Source organism: Halichoeres trimaculatus, unplaced genomic scaffold (genome assembly GCF_033239565.1).
Source record: "Halichoeres trimaculatus isolate MK-OKI-2021-1 unplaced genomic scaffold, fHalTri1.1 fHalTri1_scaffold_8, whole genome shotgun sequence".
NCBI lineage: Eukaryota > Metazoa > Chordata > Actinopteri > Labriformes > Labridae > Halichoeres > Halichoeres trimaculatus.
In genome coordinates, this window is record NW_027437186.1 from 23,270,073 (window position 1) to 23,290,323 (window position 20,251).

The 20,251-nt window shown below is 40.9% G+C and overlaps 2 protein-coding genes across 2 annotated transcripts in view; both read right to left on the bottom strand.

The window, feature by feature from the left end:
- Positions 1 to 39: 39 nt before the first annotated feature.
- grem2a (gremlin 2, DAN family BMP antagonist a) lies at positions 40 to 6,911 on the bottom strand. The gene is made up of 2 exons (XM_074676177.1): positions 6,260 to 6,911; positions 40 to 1,236 (listed from the first exon to the last, which is right to left on the bottom strand). Exon 2 carries the CDS (start codon positions 1,233 to 1,235, stop codon positions 657 to 659), a length of 579 nt encoding a protein of 192 aa, XP_074532278.1. The 5' UTR covers position 1,236; positions 6,260 to 6,911; the 3' UTR covers positions 40 to 656.
- Positions 6,912 to 7,841: 930 nt separating this feature from the next.
- rgs7a (regulator of G protein signaling 7a) overlaps positions 7,842 to 20,251 on the bottom strand; it is a 54,683-nt gene continuing 42,273 nt past the window's right edge. Inside the window, exons 5-18 of the mRNA XM_074675474.1 lie at positions 18,003 to 18,109; positions 16,416 to 16,467; positions 15,077 to 15,141; positions 14,656 to 14,732; positions 13,997 to 14,078; positions 12,954 to 13,028; positions 12,707 to 12,805; positions 12,276 to 12,337; positions 11,734 to 11,844; positions 11,513 to 11,638; positions 9,961 to 10,147; positions 9,678 to 9,767; positions 8,621 to 8,657; positions 7,842 to 8,367 (exon numbers count right to left, since the gene is read on the bottom strand). Of these exons, the coding sequence (XP_074531575.1) occupies positions 8,637 to 8,657; positions 9,678 to 9,767; positions 9,961 to 10,147; positions 11,513 to 11,638; positions 11,734 to 11,844; positions 12,276 to 12,337; positions 12,707 to 12,805; positions 12,954 to 13,028; positions 13,997 to 14,078; positions 14,656 to 14,732; positions 15,077 to 15,141; positions 16,416 to 16,467; positions 18,003 to 18,109 (1,154 nt within the window). The 3' untranslated portion in view covers positions 7,842 to 8,367; positions 8,621 to 8,636. The remainder of the gene's footprint in view (positions 8,368 to 8,620; positions 8,658 to 9,677; positions 9,768 to 9,960; positions 10,148 to 11,512; positions 11,639 to 11,733; positions 11,845 to 12,275; positions 12,338 to 12,706; positions 12,806 to 12,953; positions 13,029 to 13,996; positions 14,079 to 14,655; positions 14,733 to 15,076; positions 15,142 to 16,415; positions 16,468 to 18,002; positions 18,110 to 20,251) is intronic.

Consider the following 20,251-nt stretch of genomic DNA (forward strand, 5'->3'; position numbering starts at 1 on the left):
TGCATTGCACATCCATAACACATGCTGCGGTATGTTTTACTACTGGCCAGAATATTTATGGCAAATTAAAGGAAACCACCAGGTTTGTGTTTTAGCAGGTGCCACAGGTCGTCACCTTTGCATCATCGATTTCTTGAAATCAAATTTCATAACGTTTAGGACATCTCAAAGTTTGGGGCAATGTACAGAAAACCAGTACAACACAAATAAACACACTCAACTTCTTCAGAAACTTAAGATTTCCTGCAGAGATCTACTTTCTTTAAGACATTGGAGTATTAGGTCTCCCACAGTTATCTAGAGACAAATGTACAAGTAATCAGGTAGATATTGACATTTCAAAATAAGAGCGGACATACTTTGTTTATTATTGAAGGTTTGCAGCTTCTTCGTCAGTCTCTTGCAAAGCCACTTGTGTAAGTCCTTTCACCGGCATAAGCTTGCCAACATGGCCGCTAGTCTCTGATTAAACATTGTTGAGCGTTTGTGTAATAATATCAGTTCAATATCTCATGCCGTTTTACTGTGGGACCACTTGTTAATCCTACAAGGTGATGCAGAAAATGAATAGTTCAACTTGAAGCCAGTCCTTGTTTGGCAAAAATGGTCAAATCCTGCATGGTCATTACAGTTTTTGAGGATTTAAGAATCCTTCTTCACAGTTTCCCGTGGCCGCTTACATCCACAGACATACAACGACACTGTTTGACCCTCTGCACCTTACGGTGTCTGTAAGGTGGCTGCAGGTCCGGGCAGTCCAGCAGCACTGTGAGCTGTGTGATGCGGTGTGGCCTGCAGAAGGAGCAGGACTGAAATGGTTCTTGGGCCTTGTTGTGACTTTTCCTTCCAGAGCCCAAAGCCTGGCCTCGATTATGGCCTTGACCAGAGCTGGGGCCCATGTGACGGGGGATGTAGAAGGAGTTACACTGGCCGTAGCAGAAGCGGTTGACCACAGTGCGGCTGCGGCAGCCCTCCTCGCTGACTGTCTGGCGGAGGGGCTGGGTCTTGCACCAGTCTCTGCGGAGGTAGCGGCGCTCTGTCACCACCAAGGCCTCCCTGCTTGAGGAGAGGACTTCTGGTTTCTGATGCAGTAACCTGTGGTGTCGCTCTGAGGACAGGTTCCCTTTGGTCTTGTACGGAGAGGGGATGGATCCCTGGGGGCGGGACTTTTTTGTCTCTGCTGTAATGCAGAGTACCCCTGCTAGGATGACTGGAATGGTTATTTTCCACAGCATTCTGCAGAAAGACAGAGAGAGTATGCTTTACATTTCTGCACAGAAGATTTTTTTTCTGTGGAATAAAACATCTGTTGAAACAGAAACAGAATCTAAGAACCCTAAAGCTGCTGTAAAACAAATTCTGACAGTATGTGATGATACATGACAATCACATCACTGCTAACATGATATTAATATTACCAATCATGTTTTCAATTGCGTGAAAGTGGGTTTACGTTGAACCTGCTCCACAGTGCAGGCCTCCAGGCATCAGTGAGGAAATGAATCCATCACCAGGGCCTCCATTTGTCAGCGACTCTGTGTCATTACTTCTATTTGCTTTCCTCTCGGCTACGCAACTCTTCCAAAAATAAACAAAGGCCTGCCATCAAAGGATTCACTTAAACACCCATAACGAGAAGGGGAAGTTGATTTTATTGGTCCCGTCGCTGGGTAAAATAATTAGGGCTTTGTTTACTTTAGTCATGAACTATGCCGCAGATATGTAAACAGGCATTAGAGAGGCCCATCTGCATGTTATTAGGGGAAGAGATGGGGAACCATACAGTGCCCTCAGGGAGTCCACTCGTCTTCTCTTTGGTGATATACTGTGGAGTGAACTGAACTGAGAATGACCCACAGCGTCCATTATCACCATCGTGTCCTCTGTATCATGTTAGCACCAGAAAGAGGGTGTTATCTCGAGAAATTACTCCACCTCCACTCAGGATGGAGCATCAACCCCTGTGCACACTGTCAGCTTTCATGCCAGCACATTTTTGACCATCACTCAAGCATCTTTTCAGCAGATGTTGCTCTTGACAAGCTTTGCATGACATCAAGTCAGAGATTCTGACAGAGAACCAAACTGCCTCAAGGCCATTGGCTGCTGCGATTCACAGACGCTTCTTTGCAAATTTCTATGTTGCCTTTCTTCCTCTCCTGGATATGCAACTCACTCTGACATGGAACAAATTACTTTATCATAATCCACTCTTTTCTCTGACTCCTTTTTTTTCTGCCCCTGACCCTGAGGTCAGGAAAGCTCTGTCCGAACTCCACCAGCACTGGAGTCTGTATATCACCGTCCCAGCAGCACTGGCCCTAAGCTACAGAGCAGCTGTTTGTCCATCCAGTGGAGAAGTACCAGACTTTTCCTTTACGTTACAAAGAGACGTATTGGGGTTACAAAGACACAGATCTGCTCTGGTTTTTGACATTCTTTTGTGCAACTTCACTCTCCCCTGAATCTGTCTTTATTGTCATTTTTTTCATCAAACTCCAGAGAAAAAAAGCATGAACACTCCACCAAGAAATCTGATTTTACAGCTCTACACTTTTAATTTACTTAACTGTTAATACTTATTTTTTCTTAACTGTGGAAGTCCAGGAGACAAACTAATTTCAGGTTATTTTTTTCCTCTGAGATCTACAAGAACTTGATTGCTTTAAGGTAACAGACCTCTTGAAATGTCTCAATCAGAAGAGACGCTGCATTAGGAATCTTTATTTCCTATGAAGCACACATTTTTGCATGCTCACACATGCCCACACACACCCGTCATAAAGGTTAGAATAACTAAGCTGAAGACTCCCACTGGGACCTTCCACCACCCACTGCATCAGGGGAGTCATGACCCCACTCAATCTCTCAGTGATCTACCTTCCATGTCCAACACAGTCTCATTTGTCTTTGGCTGCTCTGTGTCTCCCTCTGTCTCAGTTCCTGCTGACTGTGTGTTTAAATGTATGAGCCCCCTGCTCTGAAGAACAAGCCCCACTTCTGTGTGAAGCCTCTTCTCCTGCTATCCATTGCCTACAGAGGCACCCTGAGCTACAGTCTGCAAAGCCCCAGGGACCTGTGAGGGATGACCTGACTGACTGTGTACACAGGACATGACGGATGGCTCATACAAGCAGCAGCCGTGCTCCTACCCCACTCCCATACTCGGTGTAAGTATGATAGTGGCAGCCCTGCCAAGCATTCCTCATCAATCTCCATTGCAGGACAAATTGCGGGTTTGGGGAAGGGATTCAGGGGCTTTAGGGAGAGTAAAAAGGTGGATGGGTGGGCTGTTAGCGGTTGAGGTTAGAGGATAGAAGGAAAGCAGTGGAAGGGCTGGTGGTGTTTGGGATGGATGACCTACAGGGACACAAAACCAACACTCCTTTACTGCATATCTCTCCATGAGCTGTGCCTCTTTATGTCTCCTTCTCCCCATCTGCCTCTCTTTGTCACTCTATCTGTCTCCCTCTCCTCAGCTAATCATGTCTGAGGAGACCCGGAGACGGAAGGAGACTGTGGTTTTGTGCATTAATGCAGCAGAGACAGAACTGAGCTGGACCTCTCTGTCTCTGCTACACGCTAATATTGTCCACAAACACAGCTTTATGTTTTACAAGAACCACAAATACTTGGGGGATACGCTTCACTGAACTGTGGCAGACCTTGGTTCCAAAATTCAGACCTCTAATGAAATTACAAATACCAGCAAGACTGTGGAGCTAAGAAACTAAACAGCTATTATAGTCAGTGGGAAATCGTTGTGTTTTGATTTTCAGAATGGCATTATAATACCATGGCAGAGTCTCTAAACAATGGCTCTTTTTTTTTCTTTCAACAAAATGTAATCAGCCATGAAAATTTCAAGTCTTAGTGCAAACTTTTTGACTAGATATTTGTTTGTGAAACTTTTTTTTTTTTTTAAAAAAGGAAACAAGTCATTTCCAGACTTTCAAATTTGTACACACAGATGCTACCTTGACTAAACCACAAGAAACATCTTCCCAGCATGCCTTCAAAGGCAGGTTAAAACAAACAAAACCTGATGCCTCAATTATCGGTGCGTCAGAAAGTCTCACACACAGACTGGTAAGTGCAGTTAATTACAGTAGAACTGCATTTAATTCACCGTGCAGCTCAAAAACCTCAATCACACAAGGGTTAGCTGGATACACACACAGTGACACAAACACACAGACACACATACACACAGGATACGGCGAGAGAGGGAAAGAGAGGTAAATGAAATGTTTTCACTTGCAGCCAATTACACAAAGAGGAACCATGTCATTATCTGCATTTGTGGATTCTGTTTTCCCAAACTGCGCTCGGCTGTTGGCTCATTAACAGTTAGAAGGAAGGAGGAGGAAGAGGAGTAGGGGGGGGTCCTTTTGGAGAGGGGGGGGGGTCTGTGTAAACGTGTCTAATGCCAACATGGCCAGGAGGCTGCTGAAGGCGGTTTGGGCAGCCATTTGTCACCACAATCCATCTTGATAATGACTAGCAGCCCATATATAATGCTTTCCAAGCTAAGTACTGGCAAGAATGTGAGTCAACTCCTTTGCCAGCAACATTAAGTACTTCAGCGGAGGATGAGGGCCAATTAGAGATGCTATGATAATGCAGTGTTACTTGTTTCAGGTCAGGATGGCACTACTTAGCTGAAGTGATTAACGGCACCTACTATTTGCACTTAAAGTGGGGTTTGTTATCCCTATATGAACAGTTTTCCATTCAGATTGCTTAAAAATTAGTGAAACAACCTTAATTAACCACTCCCACTGTCAGTTCGTGTTTTAACCATTCTATTAAAGTAAGTATTATTGCTGATCCAAGCATCATTTGAGATAAATCTGAGGTTAAAAACTTTGGTATCCCTATCAAAATTGGAAAAACTGCTCTTTGCATTTCACTGCTTTGGCTTCACAGAATGAGTTTGCAATGACTGGAGCACCAGCAGGCTGCTGCGTGTTAAGGTGATTGAGAGTATTTGTTATAATCTACAGTATACTTAGCAATGTGAATGTGCTGTTGGTTTAAAAGGAAGCAAAAGCTTAATATTAGCAGAAAACTTTCCCACAAACGGACCAAAATCCTGCCTCATTTCAGCTGCTTTACCCCCACTTTCTTAAGACGTTTCTCACAACCTGTTGTCGTGTGAAGCTCACGTGTGAATAGAGCCGTTTAGGCTTCTATCAAACACCAGTTTGACCATCTTTAGAGGCTTACGATGAAGTGTTTTCTGTGGCTAAAGAAAGTGTAATGTATCCGTGTGCTAAATCCTCTTTGACATCAGAGCGGACTGTGCAAGGTGGCGCAGTCACCGCACCTCTAAGAAGGATCAGAAGGCAAACTCCCCACCATTCACTGCACGCATACTGTAGGAACACACACATGTTCACACGCCCATGGAATCACATCAGTGCACACAAATTCATGAGTGTTAAGAATACACCAATGTATAGATATAGAAAGAGAACAAGGATGGGGGTTAATTACTAAACACAGGATAAAGATCTGTTTGAGCTGACACCATTATCTTTGTGAGCTTAATATTATCATCTTCTTGTGCAGTACATCCTGTCATCACTAATTCTCCCACTCACTGCACTAATTCCCCCAAACCTCCAGCCACTAATTATAGTCATTTAGCACTCACAGACTTTTATCCAGGACACCTTACAATACCTTGAAGGCGTATATTTTACGATTGGGTGGCCCCATGTGGGAATCAAACCTTCACTGCTGGCAGAAATGTTAAATAGCTGCTCAGCTCCGGCTGGTAATGTTACATGGTTGTTCGCTTAGTCATTCAGAGAGTCACTGAGTCACTCTGAGTCTTATTATCTCCATCAGGCTCTTACTGCCCACTTTTTGGAAGCGATGGCGTGGGATTTGTCGAGCCAGCACATACTTATCAAACACTTTCCTCACTACATCCAGGGGGTGTATGTTTTTTCACATATATAATGACTTTTTTCTCACATAACCTGTAACAAATGCCCATTTTTAGGCATTAAAAGTTATTTGAGATTTAATAAGTTATGAAACAAGAAAAATTCGCCAAATGTGGTTGCAATGTTTATGAAACCACTTCACTAAAGTGGTTGTAACTGGAACTGTGTTGAACAACTTACAATTTTAAACAATACATAATGTTCTTCCAGCTCATTAAAAACTTTTAACAACTACTCGTCCACTTATATTTGGACCCAAATGTGTTTGATCACAGTGAAAAAACAAAGTTTCCTCTATATACCTGTCACCACAGCACCAAGCAGAACAGCAACACGTTGAGGATGCAGTCAAGGGAGGTCATCCACCTTCAGTGGTCCTTGCGTCCGCTTCCAGGTCTCGGTTTCCATGGCAACATAATCTCTAGTATCCTCAGGCTCCTTGTCCTTGCTCTTCTTTTCCACCCAACAACGGAAGATTCAATGTCTCCGACACACTCAGTTTTCCATCCTTCCCCAAACCAGCTGTTTGTCGTTCTGTACTTCCACCCTCAGTAGAACTTTCTCTTTTTAGTTTGAACCTTTTGAAGTGTAAGAAAAGAAGAAAAGTCTCCAGGTTTCACTCACATTAAACAGCTATCTTAAAGCTGCGGAGACTGTCTGTAGTCTGTCTTTGAGAGTGTTTGAGTCACAGAGGCTGCCTCACTTTGAATCCCCACCACCCCCTTCCCTCCTCAAGACTGGGAGGGTTTATCCTATTGGTCCTGGTCATTGTGTGAATCAAACCAAGCTTCACTTCTTTCATTTAAGGCTCTCTCTACCTGAGTCAGTGACTATTGTGTTATTTTTCCTTTGACATTTTTCTTTGGAATGTCAACTCATCCATGACAAACCTATCAGGATGTCAGCTTTCTCTCTGTCTCTTTAGACCTCTTTTTAAGTTTCCCCTACACTTTACATTTCCAGGAAGTGGATGGCATTCAGCCTCTGTGGACAGTTAAGGAACCATTTTTGAAGCAACAATGATGTCCTCCAAAAACCCTTCATCATTCCTTCTCATTTGCACTGTGACCCTGCCAGATCACAACCTATAATCCCTATAATCCCAAATCCATAAATCATCCTATGTGTCAACCCAGACAAACTTTCAAGGGAGCTTTGAAAAATCCCACAATCCACATTCCTTGATGCAGCAGAGACAATACTGCTTGTATGCTCTGTGGCTCTTGTTTAGTGACCACTGGGCACAGAGACTGAAAACTCTGAACGCCACTTCTGGCATCAAAGAGCTGTAACATCAACAGAAACTGCAAAACCTCAGACATGAAAGGTTTGAACAATAACCCCTTCAGGAGACCAGGGGGTGATGATACTTTAGCACGACAAGACTTCATTTCAACTGCAGACAACCTTGGTGCTATTTGCTGATCTGCAAATGAGACAGATTCCTGTAAGGAGATGTTTTACCACCATCTAGTGGCTGAAAGGAGAACTACAATGTCCATTAGCTGCATGCTTGACTTGATTCTTGTACGATACAAAGTGAAAAAATAATACAAGATCAGGCCGCAGTAACAGATAGAGGGCCAACTTTAATAATACAAGTAAGTAAAAGTGTCTTTAAATATGGTATAAAAATAAATGCAGGAGAGAATAACAAAGAATTATGTTCTACATCAGACAGGAGACAGCATTTTTGTCATTCTGAACCGTGACTTTACAAGTGCAATGAAAACCATATGTGCTAATTATTGTAGTGTAACAAAATAATGCAAAGCAAAATAAGTGCACAATAAATAATCATAATAATAATCATAATATATATGTATATATATTGTATATTCATTCTGCACAACACTTCCCATAGCGTGACAAAGTATCTGTGACCTCTGACTTCAGTAAAGCGATGACACTGGTTAGATTAATCAGTTTAAGTTGTTTTATGTTTTTTCTCTGTTTTTTTTTTTCTTCTCTTTTTTTCTCTCTGACATCATTTGTTTCAGCTGGAAGTGAGAGATTGGGGCTCCGATCCAGCAGTTTATACGATGGAAAGTAGGTTTTTTGACATTTTTCATCTCGTCAGTCTGTTTTAGTGTCCTCACAAGTCCTCCAGCAGCAGCAGCAGCAGCAGCAGCGCCATTCGTTCTGGAGAATACTGGAAATATATCAGGTACTGTAAGAGGAGAAGAGAAAGAGGAGCATCCTCTCCATGGACATGCAACATCCTGTGGACAACAGACGAACAGACGGGCCCGGCTCATTGCCCAGCTGAGCCAAGAGTGCATGGATAGACAATGATGACGAAGAGATGAGATGGTCTCCCTCTCCATGTCCCAGAGAGAAAGATGGCATTGATTTTAGCATGATGGCACACGACTGGTCAGCCTCTTGGATGCTAGTGGTTTCCCCTGCGCTGAAATAAGAGACAAATGGGAAAGAAAGTGAGGGAAGAGAAAATAGGTATCTCATGGTTTTCTATTTAAGTAAGGCCACAGAAAAGCTGCAGGAAATTTGAAAAGCAGGCATGATTTGCTTAATCTAAACATAACATAACCTGCAAGGATGGTATTGGAACAACAAAATATTGCTAACTTTATAGTTACATTATATGCATACAATTGGATACAACTATAAAAAAATAAAGGATAAACTTTCATAAATATTACCTGGAAAGAAGAGCCTTCAGAACAAGTTCTTACTTTTCTGTGGAGACAAAAAGGGACACAGCATATGGATTATTTTCACACTGCAGGGGATTAAAAGCATGATAAATATATAAATTGAAGCCTTCCAGCTTCTCTGCTGTCATTTTAAAGACATCAAGAAGGCACTTAGAAAATAAATACCAAAACAATGTGCTGCATTTAAATAAATTTTTATCATGAAAAAATGGGGATGATCCTTAAATCTTTGCTGACAAAATGACAAGCAGAGAAAGTGTAGGAGGTGTTAGACAGCAGGTTTCAAGAATATAAATACACCTGAATGAAAGCGAATTATTAATCATATTGTGACAGTTTCAGAGTGTCTGCCTGTCAGGATGGTTCCTACAAGCTTGACAGCAGACTTGTATCAGCAACTTCATCACTCACAGCTGCAGCAAACTAGGTTGAAATGTGGATTTACTCACTATAACTCTGAGTGGTATCGCAGGCTACAGATGCTATTATCTTTGATGTGCTCTTTAGTTTGACCTGAGGCAGCTCTACCACACATAGTGCTGTGTTTACTGAGCACTTTATAACCTGGTGCATTTATATAATACACAAACAAATGTGCAGTATTTCAAAGTCTACATTAGGGTGCCAAATTGACAGGTTAAAAAACACCCTGCTCTGTAGCCTGTTTGTGTCAGAGGCCTTTTCTTCTTGAAGAAACATACACACAACTCCTGTGCTGTTGAAAACCAACTCTAACTTTCTGTCTTTAGTGTTAAAAGCTGAGTAACCACATCTCTGAACCTCCAAAAGAAAATGTCACCACAGGACAGTACAACATCATCTAAATTTCACAACTTGCTTTGTATTTGCAGAGATTGATGGGCAAAATGTAAATGTAGGTGACAGTTTAGGGCAGGTTTCCTAGAAGGGAAGTGAAAGTGTAACTGGAAGTGAAAATAATGGCTAGGGTTGAAAACAGGAGCTGTTATCCAAATAAGCTCTTAGAATCAATCTTCATTTTTGAGACATTTATCTGGTGTTTTGAGTCATGTTTTTTTTTCACCTTTTTCTTGGCCTGTAATAACTCCTGGTAGGCACTGGAGCGGATGAAGCGGCTGTAAGAATCACTCTTCATCAACTTGTAGATGTGTTCCTGTTGCGGAGGCACATAATGTGACAATAATGTATAAAAAGGATAAAGGCACAGGAACACAGGAGCGATCTGTAACAGAGCTGTGATTCAAAGATGTGTAGGAGTGAAGATGTCACTTTTTGTTTTTCAATTGTACCAAACCACAGCAGTGATTAACAATGCTATAACTGTGTATTCCATAATGTTGTTAAACCTGTGCATCCTCAAAGGCGTAACGTCCAGGATCTTTGACATTTTGGGTGGTTTTGTCGTAGCTCTTGGAGTCCACGTTGATGGCACTGGGTGCCCCTGGGGCCAAAAACTCCTGCCAGATCTCCTGGACCCGGGTTGGAACTTCTCTGATGGGGCGCTTCTTAAGCTCTTGGACTGCTAGCCAGAACCTACAGAACACAGTTAATGGTAAGACCATTTGCAGCTCATACAGAGCTTTTCCACCATATGCTAATGCACATTATGCAAAACCAAAAACAGTGTTGTTCCTAACTATCAGTGAATTAAAGAGTCTGATCCATGATATTGCAGCATAGAAGAAAAAAAAAATCATGTTAAGAACTGAGTAGCACCAAATGAAAAGGAGTTAATTTCAGTGTTCATCCCACAAATACACGTCTGCTGTATTAGTAAATCATGATGTGGTTACCATATCAATGGACAGCATGCTTTTCAACCATCTAATAGAGTTATTACAGCCAATCACCACAGAGTAAGAAAGCAAATAATTTGGCAGATATTATCAACTAATTAAACCAAACTGACCACATTATCAATTTTTTGCAGCAACAGTGTGTTTCTGTCTCATCAGAGAGAGCAGAGGAGCTCTCCTGCACTCTGCTTACGCTTGTCATATTCAGCTGTTAGCATGCAGCTCTGATACGCTGCAATATCCCTGCTCCCATGAATAAAGGATTACCATAATATACCTGCCCACCTGAGTTATTCCAGCCACAGATACAGTTGCGCATATTTAAAAGAGCCGCATCCAGTAACTCAGCTGCAGCCTTGCCGTAGTTTACTCCTTATTCTCAGGAGAAGGCTGTAACAGTGATTGTTGTAAGCTTTAAATGTTTGTGGTGATCTGATAAGCTGTCTTTAAAAATGTCAACATTTTAAAGTAGAATGCGGCTGCAAGATGGGAGTTAATTACTGCTGCAACTGATCAGAAACACATTCTTATTGTAAGGATTCATGATGGAAGTAAATAAACTGCTCCAGTAAAAGTGAACCATTCAATCAAGACTTGGTTTGAGGTTAACTTCGCAATTTGCAACTGTGAGTGTTTGGATAAGGCCTGAAGCATCAATAGTTAAAGGTGCAGTCTGTAATCTCTGAGCTGCTGCATATATAGTTACAATTTTCAGCTATGCCACCTGTATTTACATCTTTAGCAACTTTGGACTTTTCACATAGACAAATATACTTTTAATAAGTTCCTGTTGAGATGCTGTAATTTAAGCATTCTAATAAAGGAATTGTTAATATATTTGCCCCTGGACTTTTAGAGCCTCAAGTGGGCAGTCAAGGAACTGCAGCTTTCAGCACTTCCACATCAGCCTCACTTTTTACATTGAAGGTCACTGCTCAGTTTGCAATCAGTACAGTTAGAAAACAACATTTGACTTGAAACACTTAGTCAAGCGTACATATATAAGTTAAGCTTTGAAAAAAATGAATATTAACTAATACAATGCTACAACTCTTGATATAAACTATAGGAGGACCTATAAACGGAGTATTCTATCATTTACCTGAGATTCTCTGAGCTGAACTCAGACTCCAGGAACTTGAGGAACTGCTCTCTCCCAACCGGATCTTTCAGAACCTCATCAATGCCAAAAGCCCACCTCTTTACCCTCTGCTGACCTGGCTCCTTGCTACAAGAGGACAAATAAATGCCACAAATCACTGAATAAGTTAACAAAAACTGAAAATGTGTTTTCATGCATCTATGATCTATACATGTACCTACCTTGCTTCCAGCTCCCACAGTGTGGTGTCATCTGAGATCCAGGGGTTGGACGGGTCTGGAGGCGTGAGGAAGGGGTCGTATTCAACGTACTGCTCTGTGTAGCCCAGCAAACTGTTTGGGGTTTTTTTTGGCAGAGAAGACAGAGAAGGTATGAATTTATGATCTAATTTTAATCATGACTTGTGCGGCATGCCTTTCGGAGTGTGGTTATGAATGAGACGGTAGTTTCTCTAAGCTTAATTTACAAAAAAAGAAGTGGAATCTCCTTCAGAGCAAATACTTCAAATGTGTTTTGACACAAGGAGAGAGAACTCCAGGCTGAATGCTTGCGTCTGATCACTAATGGAAATGACAAATCAACACTTTGTGTGCCGTCCAGTATCTGGCATCATCAGTGTTGGTGTTCATTGAAGGCATTGTGTGGGACAAATCACTCCTCAAGGTCAGCGGGGCTCTTAATTCCACACCATGTTTGGTCGCTTAGAAGCTCAATATACCGATCGATGGCTAAACTGAATAAAGACACAGAGAACATCACTCACCTCTCCGCCACTTTGGACATTTTCAGTCGATGTCGGTCTAATTGCAATTGCCAAAAGGTGATCTGAAACCAGAGCAGAGAGCAATCGACATCATTCTGCAGAAACTGTTGGATTGCGAGCACATTATTTTACCTCTTATATCAAACTAAGGATCTTTTATGCTATGCATTCAGTTAGGAAACATCTAACCAAGTCACAAACTTGCATTTTAATTTTGTATCCACTCGAAGTTGTAAAGCAATAAATCACTAGAATGCATCAGTTAATATAATAATATCCTTAAAGTAATCATCCTCAGCGTGTTCTACTCTGTTTGCAGTTTTATTAGCTACTTTTCAATTTACTTAACTTAACTGTTGTGGTTGGTTGTGTTAAAAACCTATCTAAAAGAATGCCACCAGTAAGTGAAGAGCGCCCTCCTGGGGCCATACCTGTTCCTGCAGTTCTTCTTCTGTAGGTTGCTTGGCCTCTGGGGCGGGGGTGTGGGTCGGGCTGTGGGTGCGGATATCATTCTGCAGTCCGTAAACAGACTGAGACAGAAAAGAACAGACAAATAAGATCAACAGGCGTAGCACCGGAGCTTCTGACAAACCCGTTAAGGAGCAATAAAATCGATACCTGTGTGTTACAAATTTAATCAAAGGGTTTCTGAAAGTGCTGTGGCTAGTAGTTTCCTACCTTTCTGGTTTTGTGAGGATTTTTCATTCTGGAGGACTTCTTTATGTCGACTTCTGTTGTGTTCACGCATCCCGGCTGTGAGAGAAAAGAGGGGAAAATAGGAAAAGTTCAGAGTTAATTTATCTTAAATTGAATTTTTCACAACTTAACCTGTTAATGCTTTGCCCCCTGGGATGACTCCAGAATCAATGCAGGTGCAATTTCCCCCACTGTTATATGGGTCTCAGTTAATCAAATCCAATATGCTTTGAAGCAGTGTGAAGTGATTCGGAGAAGTCTCCAGGACAATGTTTCAGGAGCTGCTTAATTAAACATGGAATGTGCCAATTTTAGCAAAACAAGCAAACCGGCGGGAAATCAGAGTCTTAGTGTGCAAATTCTGTCTGATTGGACAAGTGGTCTAATCTGGGACTCTTCCAGGAGAACAAAGCTAAGTAGCTTGACGGCATCACTGTGAAATTTGAATTAATATTGATTATGTTGCTCCGAGGACGCATAAATTGAACTTATTTTCCAATTAAGCATGGAGCAGGGGCTTTCAGAGAACTGCAGCAGAGGAGACCCTTTAACCTCAGGGGGAAACTAAATGCTAATGCTAAGCAAGTGTGTATGAACAAGGTAAAGAGCAGCGGTGAAGCTGATGTGTTGTGACAGTTATTGATGTGGCATTTCATGTGGCAGAGGAATGCACAACGGGGGATTAACAAGGTGTTTACTTCTTTACGCCATAAAAACGTCACAGGATTCATGAAGCTGGTTTGGGTTTTCTAAAAAATGTTTGCATGTGTGACATGGGTAGGTAAAAAGTAAAAGTATAATTTTTATACCACTTCAATATTTTCTGCTGACTAGCATTTTAAAGTTATGTGCTTTAATCTTGAAAGTATGGTCCCAGACATAAATATAGACATACTGTGGGTTCTACTTTTTACCCTTTTACTAACTTTTGTAAGGACAATTAAGATGTTGGTGATAATGTCAGAGCAATGATATCAGGGACAGCAAGAGTAGAGAGGAAGACAACAATCAGTAATTTCACTCACCACTGGTCTGTGCACGTCCCAGAATGCTCTTTCCTGACTGTCGAGAATTTTCCTCTCAATTTTGTCTCTTTTCTTGTCAACTCTGAGAGAGAAAAAATAAAGTTTTGAGCTGTTTTTGCAGATAATGTACCTCATTCATTCTCTCATGTACTGTTAAGGCTGTGGCGGGAAAAGTTATACAGTCAGAACTTTGATTAAAACAAAAAGAATGCAAAAAAGAATTGTGTCACATTAATATGTTATAGTGTTTCTTTAAATACATGTGAGACTGATCCTCCCCTTTGAGTTCATAACCCTTTATATTTACTGTATTTGCTTGAATATGAAATTGAAGACAAAACAACTCTATTGGAAAAAATATGAGAATGCAACTGTTTTGATAAAGATAGGCTGTTATTTTTAAGATGTATATTTAGCTATCAGTGTTTCTGTTCTGTCAGTCTGACATGACTAGATGAGTAGAAGAGGAAGTTTGCATGGCTTTAGTTGGAATGCATATTTGGTGCATAATTTAGTGGAAGGGGCTCAGCAGAGTGAGACAAGGGGGAGAGTTTTTTTTCAGGAGGCATATTCATGCTGGTTCTTTAAATAACTACTTTTTATCAACATAAAAAAAATCCCGTTGCTTGGGTTAGTGTTGTTGTTTTGTAGAAACTTACTTTGCTTGTGCTTCTGCTTGCATAAAAATGAACTCCCACTTCCTTGCAAAAGCTCTCTGTAGCCTCGCTAAGCTCTCCTGCAAATAAAGCACACACACACACACACACATACAGAGAGGGAGACACACACAAACAGATTAAAAAAGGTTTAAAGAAGATCATGACTTTAATTTTACAAAATGAATACTGTTATTTGTGATCTCTGTTTGAACAGATGAAAAAAAAGAGTTTAACCGACAAAGATTCAGTTAATAGTGTCAGTGACAGGAAAGTTACAAAGGCTGCAGTGACAAACAGCAAAACAAACATTCTCCCTTTCAGTTTAAAGGAAAAGCCAGCACATGAAGCCTGGGAGTGGTGCAGCAACAGAACAGATCTGTGACAGGAGCAGAGCTGACACTAAAATACCTCAACCACTTACCGCTTCATAGTCTGCCAGCTCTAGACGTGCTTTATTTTGCATTGTTCTTTTGCAGAGGTAAACAGCTGAAAGAGAGAGACAGGGAAAGGGAGAGGAAGGTTAGTGTTAGCAGTAGAACTGGATCTCACTTTGGTTTTAACAGCCTTAAGTGGCTCTGTGTTCGCTCATTTAATCCTTTTAACTGCACATTGAAACTGGTCTGCAAATCACAAAGGTCATTGACTGTGTGTGCTTTCTGAGCTCCGGTTACAGTGTGTGTTTGTGCTTGTTTGTGTGTGTGAGACCTGACTTCTAAAGCCTTCCTCTGGTATCATCATCCCTTCATCCCTTTCTAAACTGGCCATTATGCAGAAGCTTCATTATGCCATTAGACTGTTTTCATTACGAGGCATCATTCACGTGAATCAGTTGCTACATCTGAGATACTTTACCTCCCCTTACGCTGGCAGGAATATTCCCACAGGGAGCATTATTCTGTTTCCTCTCCTACAACTCAAACAACAAATAAAAGACCTGCAGGGCTGCATCTATTCAACCAGACCATTTTTAGCTTTATGAAGTGTTTATTTCCTCTTCACTGCTCTCTACAACAATCAAAATCCCATCCTGGCGTCGCTATCAAATAGTTCAGGAAAAAAACACCTTGCTGGTCTTTTTCACTCATCAGTTTGCATCAGACAGCTGAAAAGGTAAAAGTTTGACTTTTTTTTTACTTCAGAAGAAATTCAGAAACGCCTGTGAAAACTTGAAATTCCCTGAAAAGAGGGGGTTTTATCAAACTTCTTTACCGAAGATCGAAATAAGGAATCGGAAGCATTGTGAAATGTACTGACAGTCAAAAGAAGCTCTCAACAGGAGGCCTCACAGGCTGTTTCTTTGGAAAAATAACTCAACATGATATTTTGAAAAATGTTATACTTTGAGACAGTATCCTTTTTCTTCATTGTGAAAATAAGTTTGATGGGGACTTTTGTGTGAAATGCTGACTTACCTGGGTCTCAACAACCCGTACTGTAGAATGAAGCTAATTTTAAGAACCTTCCAATCAGATGTCAATATACGTTTAAATACATATCCGTAGAGTAATAGTATGGTAGAAAACAGTATCTCACCCACACAGAAAGACAAAAAAATAGTGGTTTAATATTTGAATAAATCACCCAGACGCTGCTGTTGCATTTTTTCTGCTTAATCTTTTTAGCTTTTTGTGAAACCAGCAGCAATAATGTATCCACTGGACAGATGTATTCATCACACGACACAAACAGCATTAGCTACTTCAGTTCATGTTGCACGATAAAGACAAAGAAGGACTTATATAACGGAATAGTTTTCTCACCATAGTCTGTGTTTTCTGGTTCCCAGCAGTTTGATGGCCAAAAGTATGGAGTCTGGAGAGGAAGAAACACTTCATCAAGTAACAAAACCAACAGGAAGCATCACAAAGAGAACATTTGACCACAAAGTTGGTGTGTTGAGTCAAAGTGAGTGCTGTCATGCGAGGTGGGCATGTGGTCGCAGCGCTGCATCTGTCACAATAAAAAAATTTGACGTGTTATGGGCTCGGCATGAAGTCTAAAGCACATAAGCTCCTTTCAGGGAGCATGAGAGTGGGCATCAGCGTGAATCTTGACCCTCCTCAGACACCGTAGTGTGGACTGGCTTCAAATGAAAAGTAATTACAGGTGGAAAACAAAGCGAAGACTGCTACTGACACACAGCCTGAGGCATTGAGCTACTCGGGTTAGTTATGAGCAGCACATTTGGGACAAATCACTTCAACTGTCAATCCAGGTATTGACATTCAGAGCAATACACTTTAATTTTTCATCTCTTTGAACCTGTAGGGACTTAATTAGACAAAACAAAGCCCTATCACTGAGAATGTAATGGTATCACTGTTTGGTCCATAAGAGACAGTCTTATTTATAACTAGAAAAGCACTCAGAGAGCACAGACCTCCGCAACACTTTAAACTTGCTTTAATGTTATACTCCCTTCCAGCAGACTGTCTGCTACAGTTTGGTGTTAGTTGCAGGTTTGTAATAATTAGTTGCAATAATTTGTTACCACACAGTGTTGAAAATTATGATGACCTAGTACATATTTCATATTCAGGATCTTAGTATCCAGAATATTGCCAGGATCTGGATCGTACTTTTACATCTGTCAGAAACTATGGTGACCTTGACTGGTGTTCTTTTGCAAAGCAATCTGACCACTTATCGCTTAGTTGCATACACATATAGTGAAAACAGCCTTATCTCACAATGATAAAAAATCCTTTAAAAAAATCAAGGATCCAGACGGTGATTCAGATTAGCTCCAAAATTTAGTCACTTCTCCCTTATCCCATCTTGAACATTTCCTGAAAATTTTATCCAGATCTGTTTGTTGCTATTTGAGTTATGTTGTTCACTGACAAACAGACAAACTCTCCCAAAAACATAACCTCCTCGGCGGTAGTAACCAGTAATATTAGATTTCTTGACCTTTTTCAACAACAACCTCAAAACTCATCACACAATTCTTGTCTGCTGCCATTGCAGCTCTAAATTTTAAGTGCCAAAGGAATTTCTCAACCTATAGCTTATGTTTTAGGCCTGATTGACAAAACCATAGATGTCAAATCTACAATGTTTTTCGATTCACATTTGTAAAACACAGTAGTTTTTAAGCCACTTTATAGCCCAACTAGAGCCTTATAGAGACGCAACATGGACAAAATATACCCAATTAAAACAACTTAAAAGAAACTGTTTACAATAAACTTTTACATTTCTGTGTTTTATAAGACAAAGCCCAATTCATTAGAGCAGTAAATCCCAAGCAGCCAGGTGTAAAGTGTTTTTAAAGCTGTAAGGGGCTGTTTGGAGATTCTTTTCTAGCCTTACGCCAAATCTTTGAATCGTTGAATCATTTTTACCTGAAATCTATAGAAAGTGCCATCATCTTTGAGAGTGAGGACGTGGTCTGAGATGGGGAAGAAGTAACCATGTGCAGCCATCAGAGTCCCTAGGTGAAGAGCCTCCACTGGAGAAAGAGAAAAACAACAGCTCACAACTCGGTGCAGAATACTCATCATCCTCTGTTAGTATTTGCAGTTACAATGTAAAACTGTAGACCAGCAGATTCCTCTTTAACCATGCTTATAAAACATTCACACATAAAGCAGAGCTGTGTTAAAGAGAATGTGTTATATAAAATGTTGGTGGGTGGGAAGGTTTTAATCCTGAACAGAAAGCTGCTCAGACACTTTCACAAGTTGAAGGTAACAAAATGACATTAAATCACAAGCATCTGAAGTTACATGTGTATACTTCTCTGTGGTTTCAGTATTAAAGGTACATTTCAACCCCCCCCTTTTTTTTGGCAAAGCTGAAGTAGATGTTTAAGTTGGTTTCTCTCGCTGTCGGATGAAAAACTAACTCAAACCCTGGTCCATGCTGCCTGGGCTAAACTAGGCTCATCATCTGGCAGCTGTTGCTGTCTATTTAAAGGACAGATATGAGAATGGTGACCAGAATTCAAATGAGCATACTTTCATCATGCCAAACTTTTGCTCCTTGGATCTCTAACTAAGTTCCCTCCTTGATAAAAGCACTAGTTTATCCTCCCTATAAACAACCCTTACTCAGTTCATGAGGCATTAAAAGATGAATCTGCTTTGGGGTGTCACTTTTTCATTAAAAGAAGATTCTCTGATTATCCTGCAATCAATAGTTCCACATCGCAGATCCTTAGCCGGCATGCTTTTTTGTCCCACCAGCTAATTAACTTTATTCACCTTTAATCCTGCGGCAGAAATTCATCCTTGACAGAGCGGCCAGAATTAAACACCAGGAGCCTGAATCAGGCACTGCTGCTCTAATGGACTCTGACACTGCTTGACAGAAGGAAAGGCAGCTCTCTGTCCCAACCAAACATCACAGCAGGGTGTCCCACTGATTAGCCCACCTTCATCTACAGAGGCAGAACTCATCAGCCAAATCACCTGATGTTGTGCTTGGTTGGAGGCGAAAGCTGCTTCCCTTCAGCTCTCTGCAATACACGGTTGGCTGTGCTTGATTCAAAACCATCAGATAATGAAAACATGTAATCATCATTAACTGTGTCTCATCTGCTACCACTGGCTTCCTGCTGCTCTCAGCCTGTAACCCTTTCATAGTGTCAACATCTATCACTCCTGTTTAGATTCATATTTGATTCTGTGTGCGTGAGACTCCAGGCCAGAAGGTGGCGAGGCAGTCCAATTTAACCAGATCTTCTCATACTATCTTAAACTCCCACTGATCAAGTAACAGAAATGTTAATGCATGTTACATCGCAAACATTTGAATCAAGGTATAGCTGGCTTTGCTCGACAGTAGAAATTACGTTTTAGCTACAAGGCTACATTTCAATTTAAGCATAGCTGGTGCAACCTGTACCATTTTTCTCTCTTAGCTGGCTTAAGCTTGGCTTGTTGCTACCTTCTAGCTTTGAGAGCTATTAAAACAGATTTAGTATGTAGGTGCTAATGAGCTTCCATTGTTACAGACCTGGATTCCTTTAGGCTTTTTCAGGTAGCTTTGGCCTGTGATGCTGCTGTCCAGCTTTGAGAGCTATTAAAGCTGGTTGAGTTAGCTTTTCCAATCATCTAGCATCTAACAAGCTTTTTTTGAGAGAGGTTCCTTCAGGTTTGTTAGGTTAGTTGGATTAGTTGGGTTAACCTTAGCCCCTCTTGTGGCTACTTACAAGCCAATGTAGTCACAGATTTGTTTTCTGTCTGATTCAGTCAGCTTTAGCCTAGCATTGTAAACAGGAAGAAATTATTATTGTAATTGCTACTGGATGTTAGCTCTAAGCTGATAATACTAATAGTAATACGTCAACACATACAAAGGTTAACCTTTAAGAGTGCCTGGCATGTTTTATAATAGAGTATTGCAACAACAGCAAGAGATTTCTGCATGCATGCTTAAAACATACTTAGTGGTACACACGTACACATTCACATCCATACCCACATATGTGTAAGATACATATAGATAGCTCCCCTCTCTACCACTGAGCAGACTGTTGCAGAGAAGTCAGGATGATCATGTGTGTCCTAGTGAGCTAGTGTGTGTATGTGTCCTAGTGAGCTAGTGTGTGTGTGCATGTGTATGTGTCACTGTGCTTCATTAATAAATT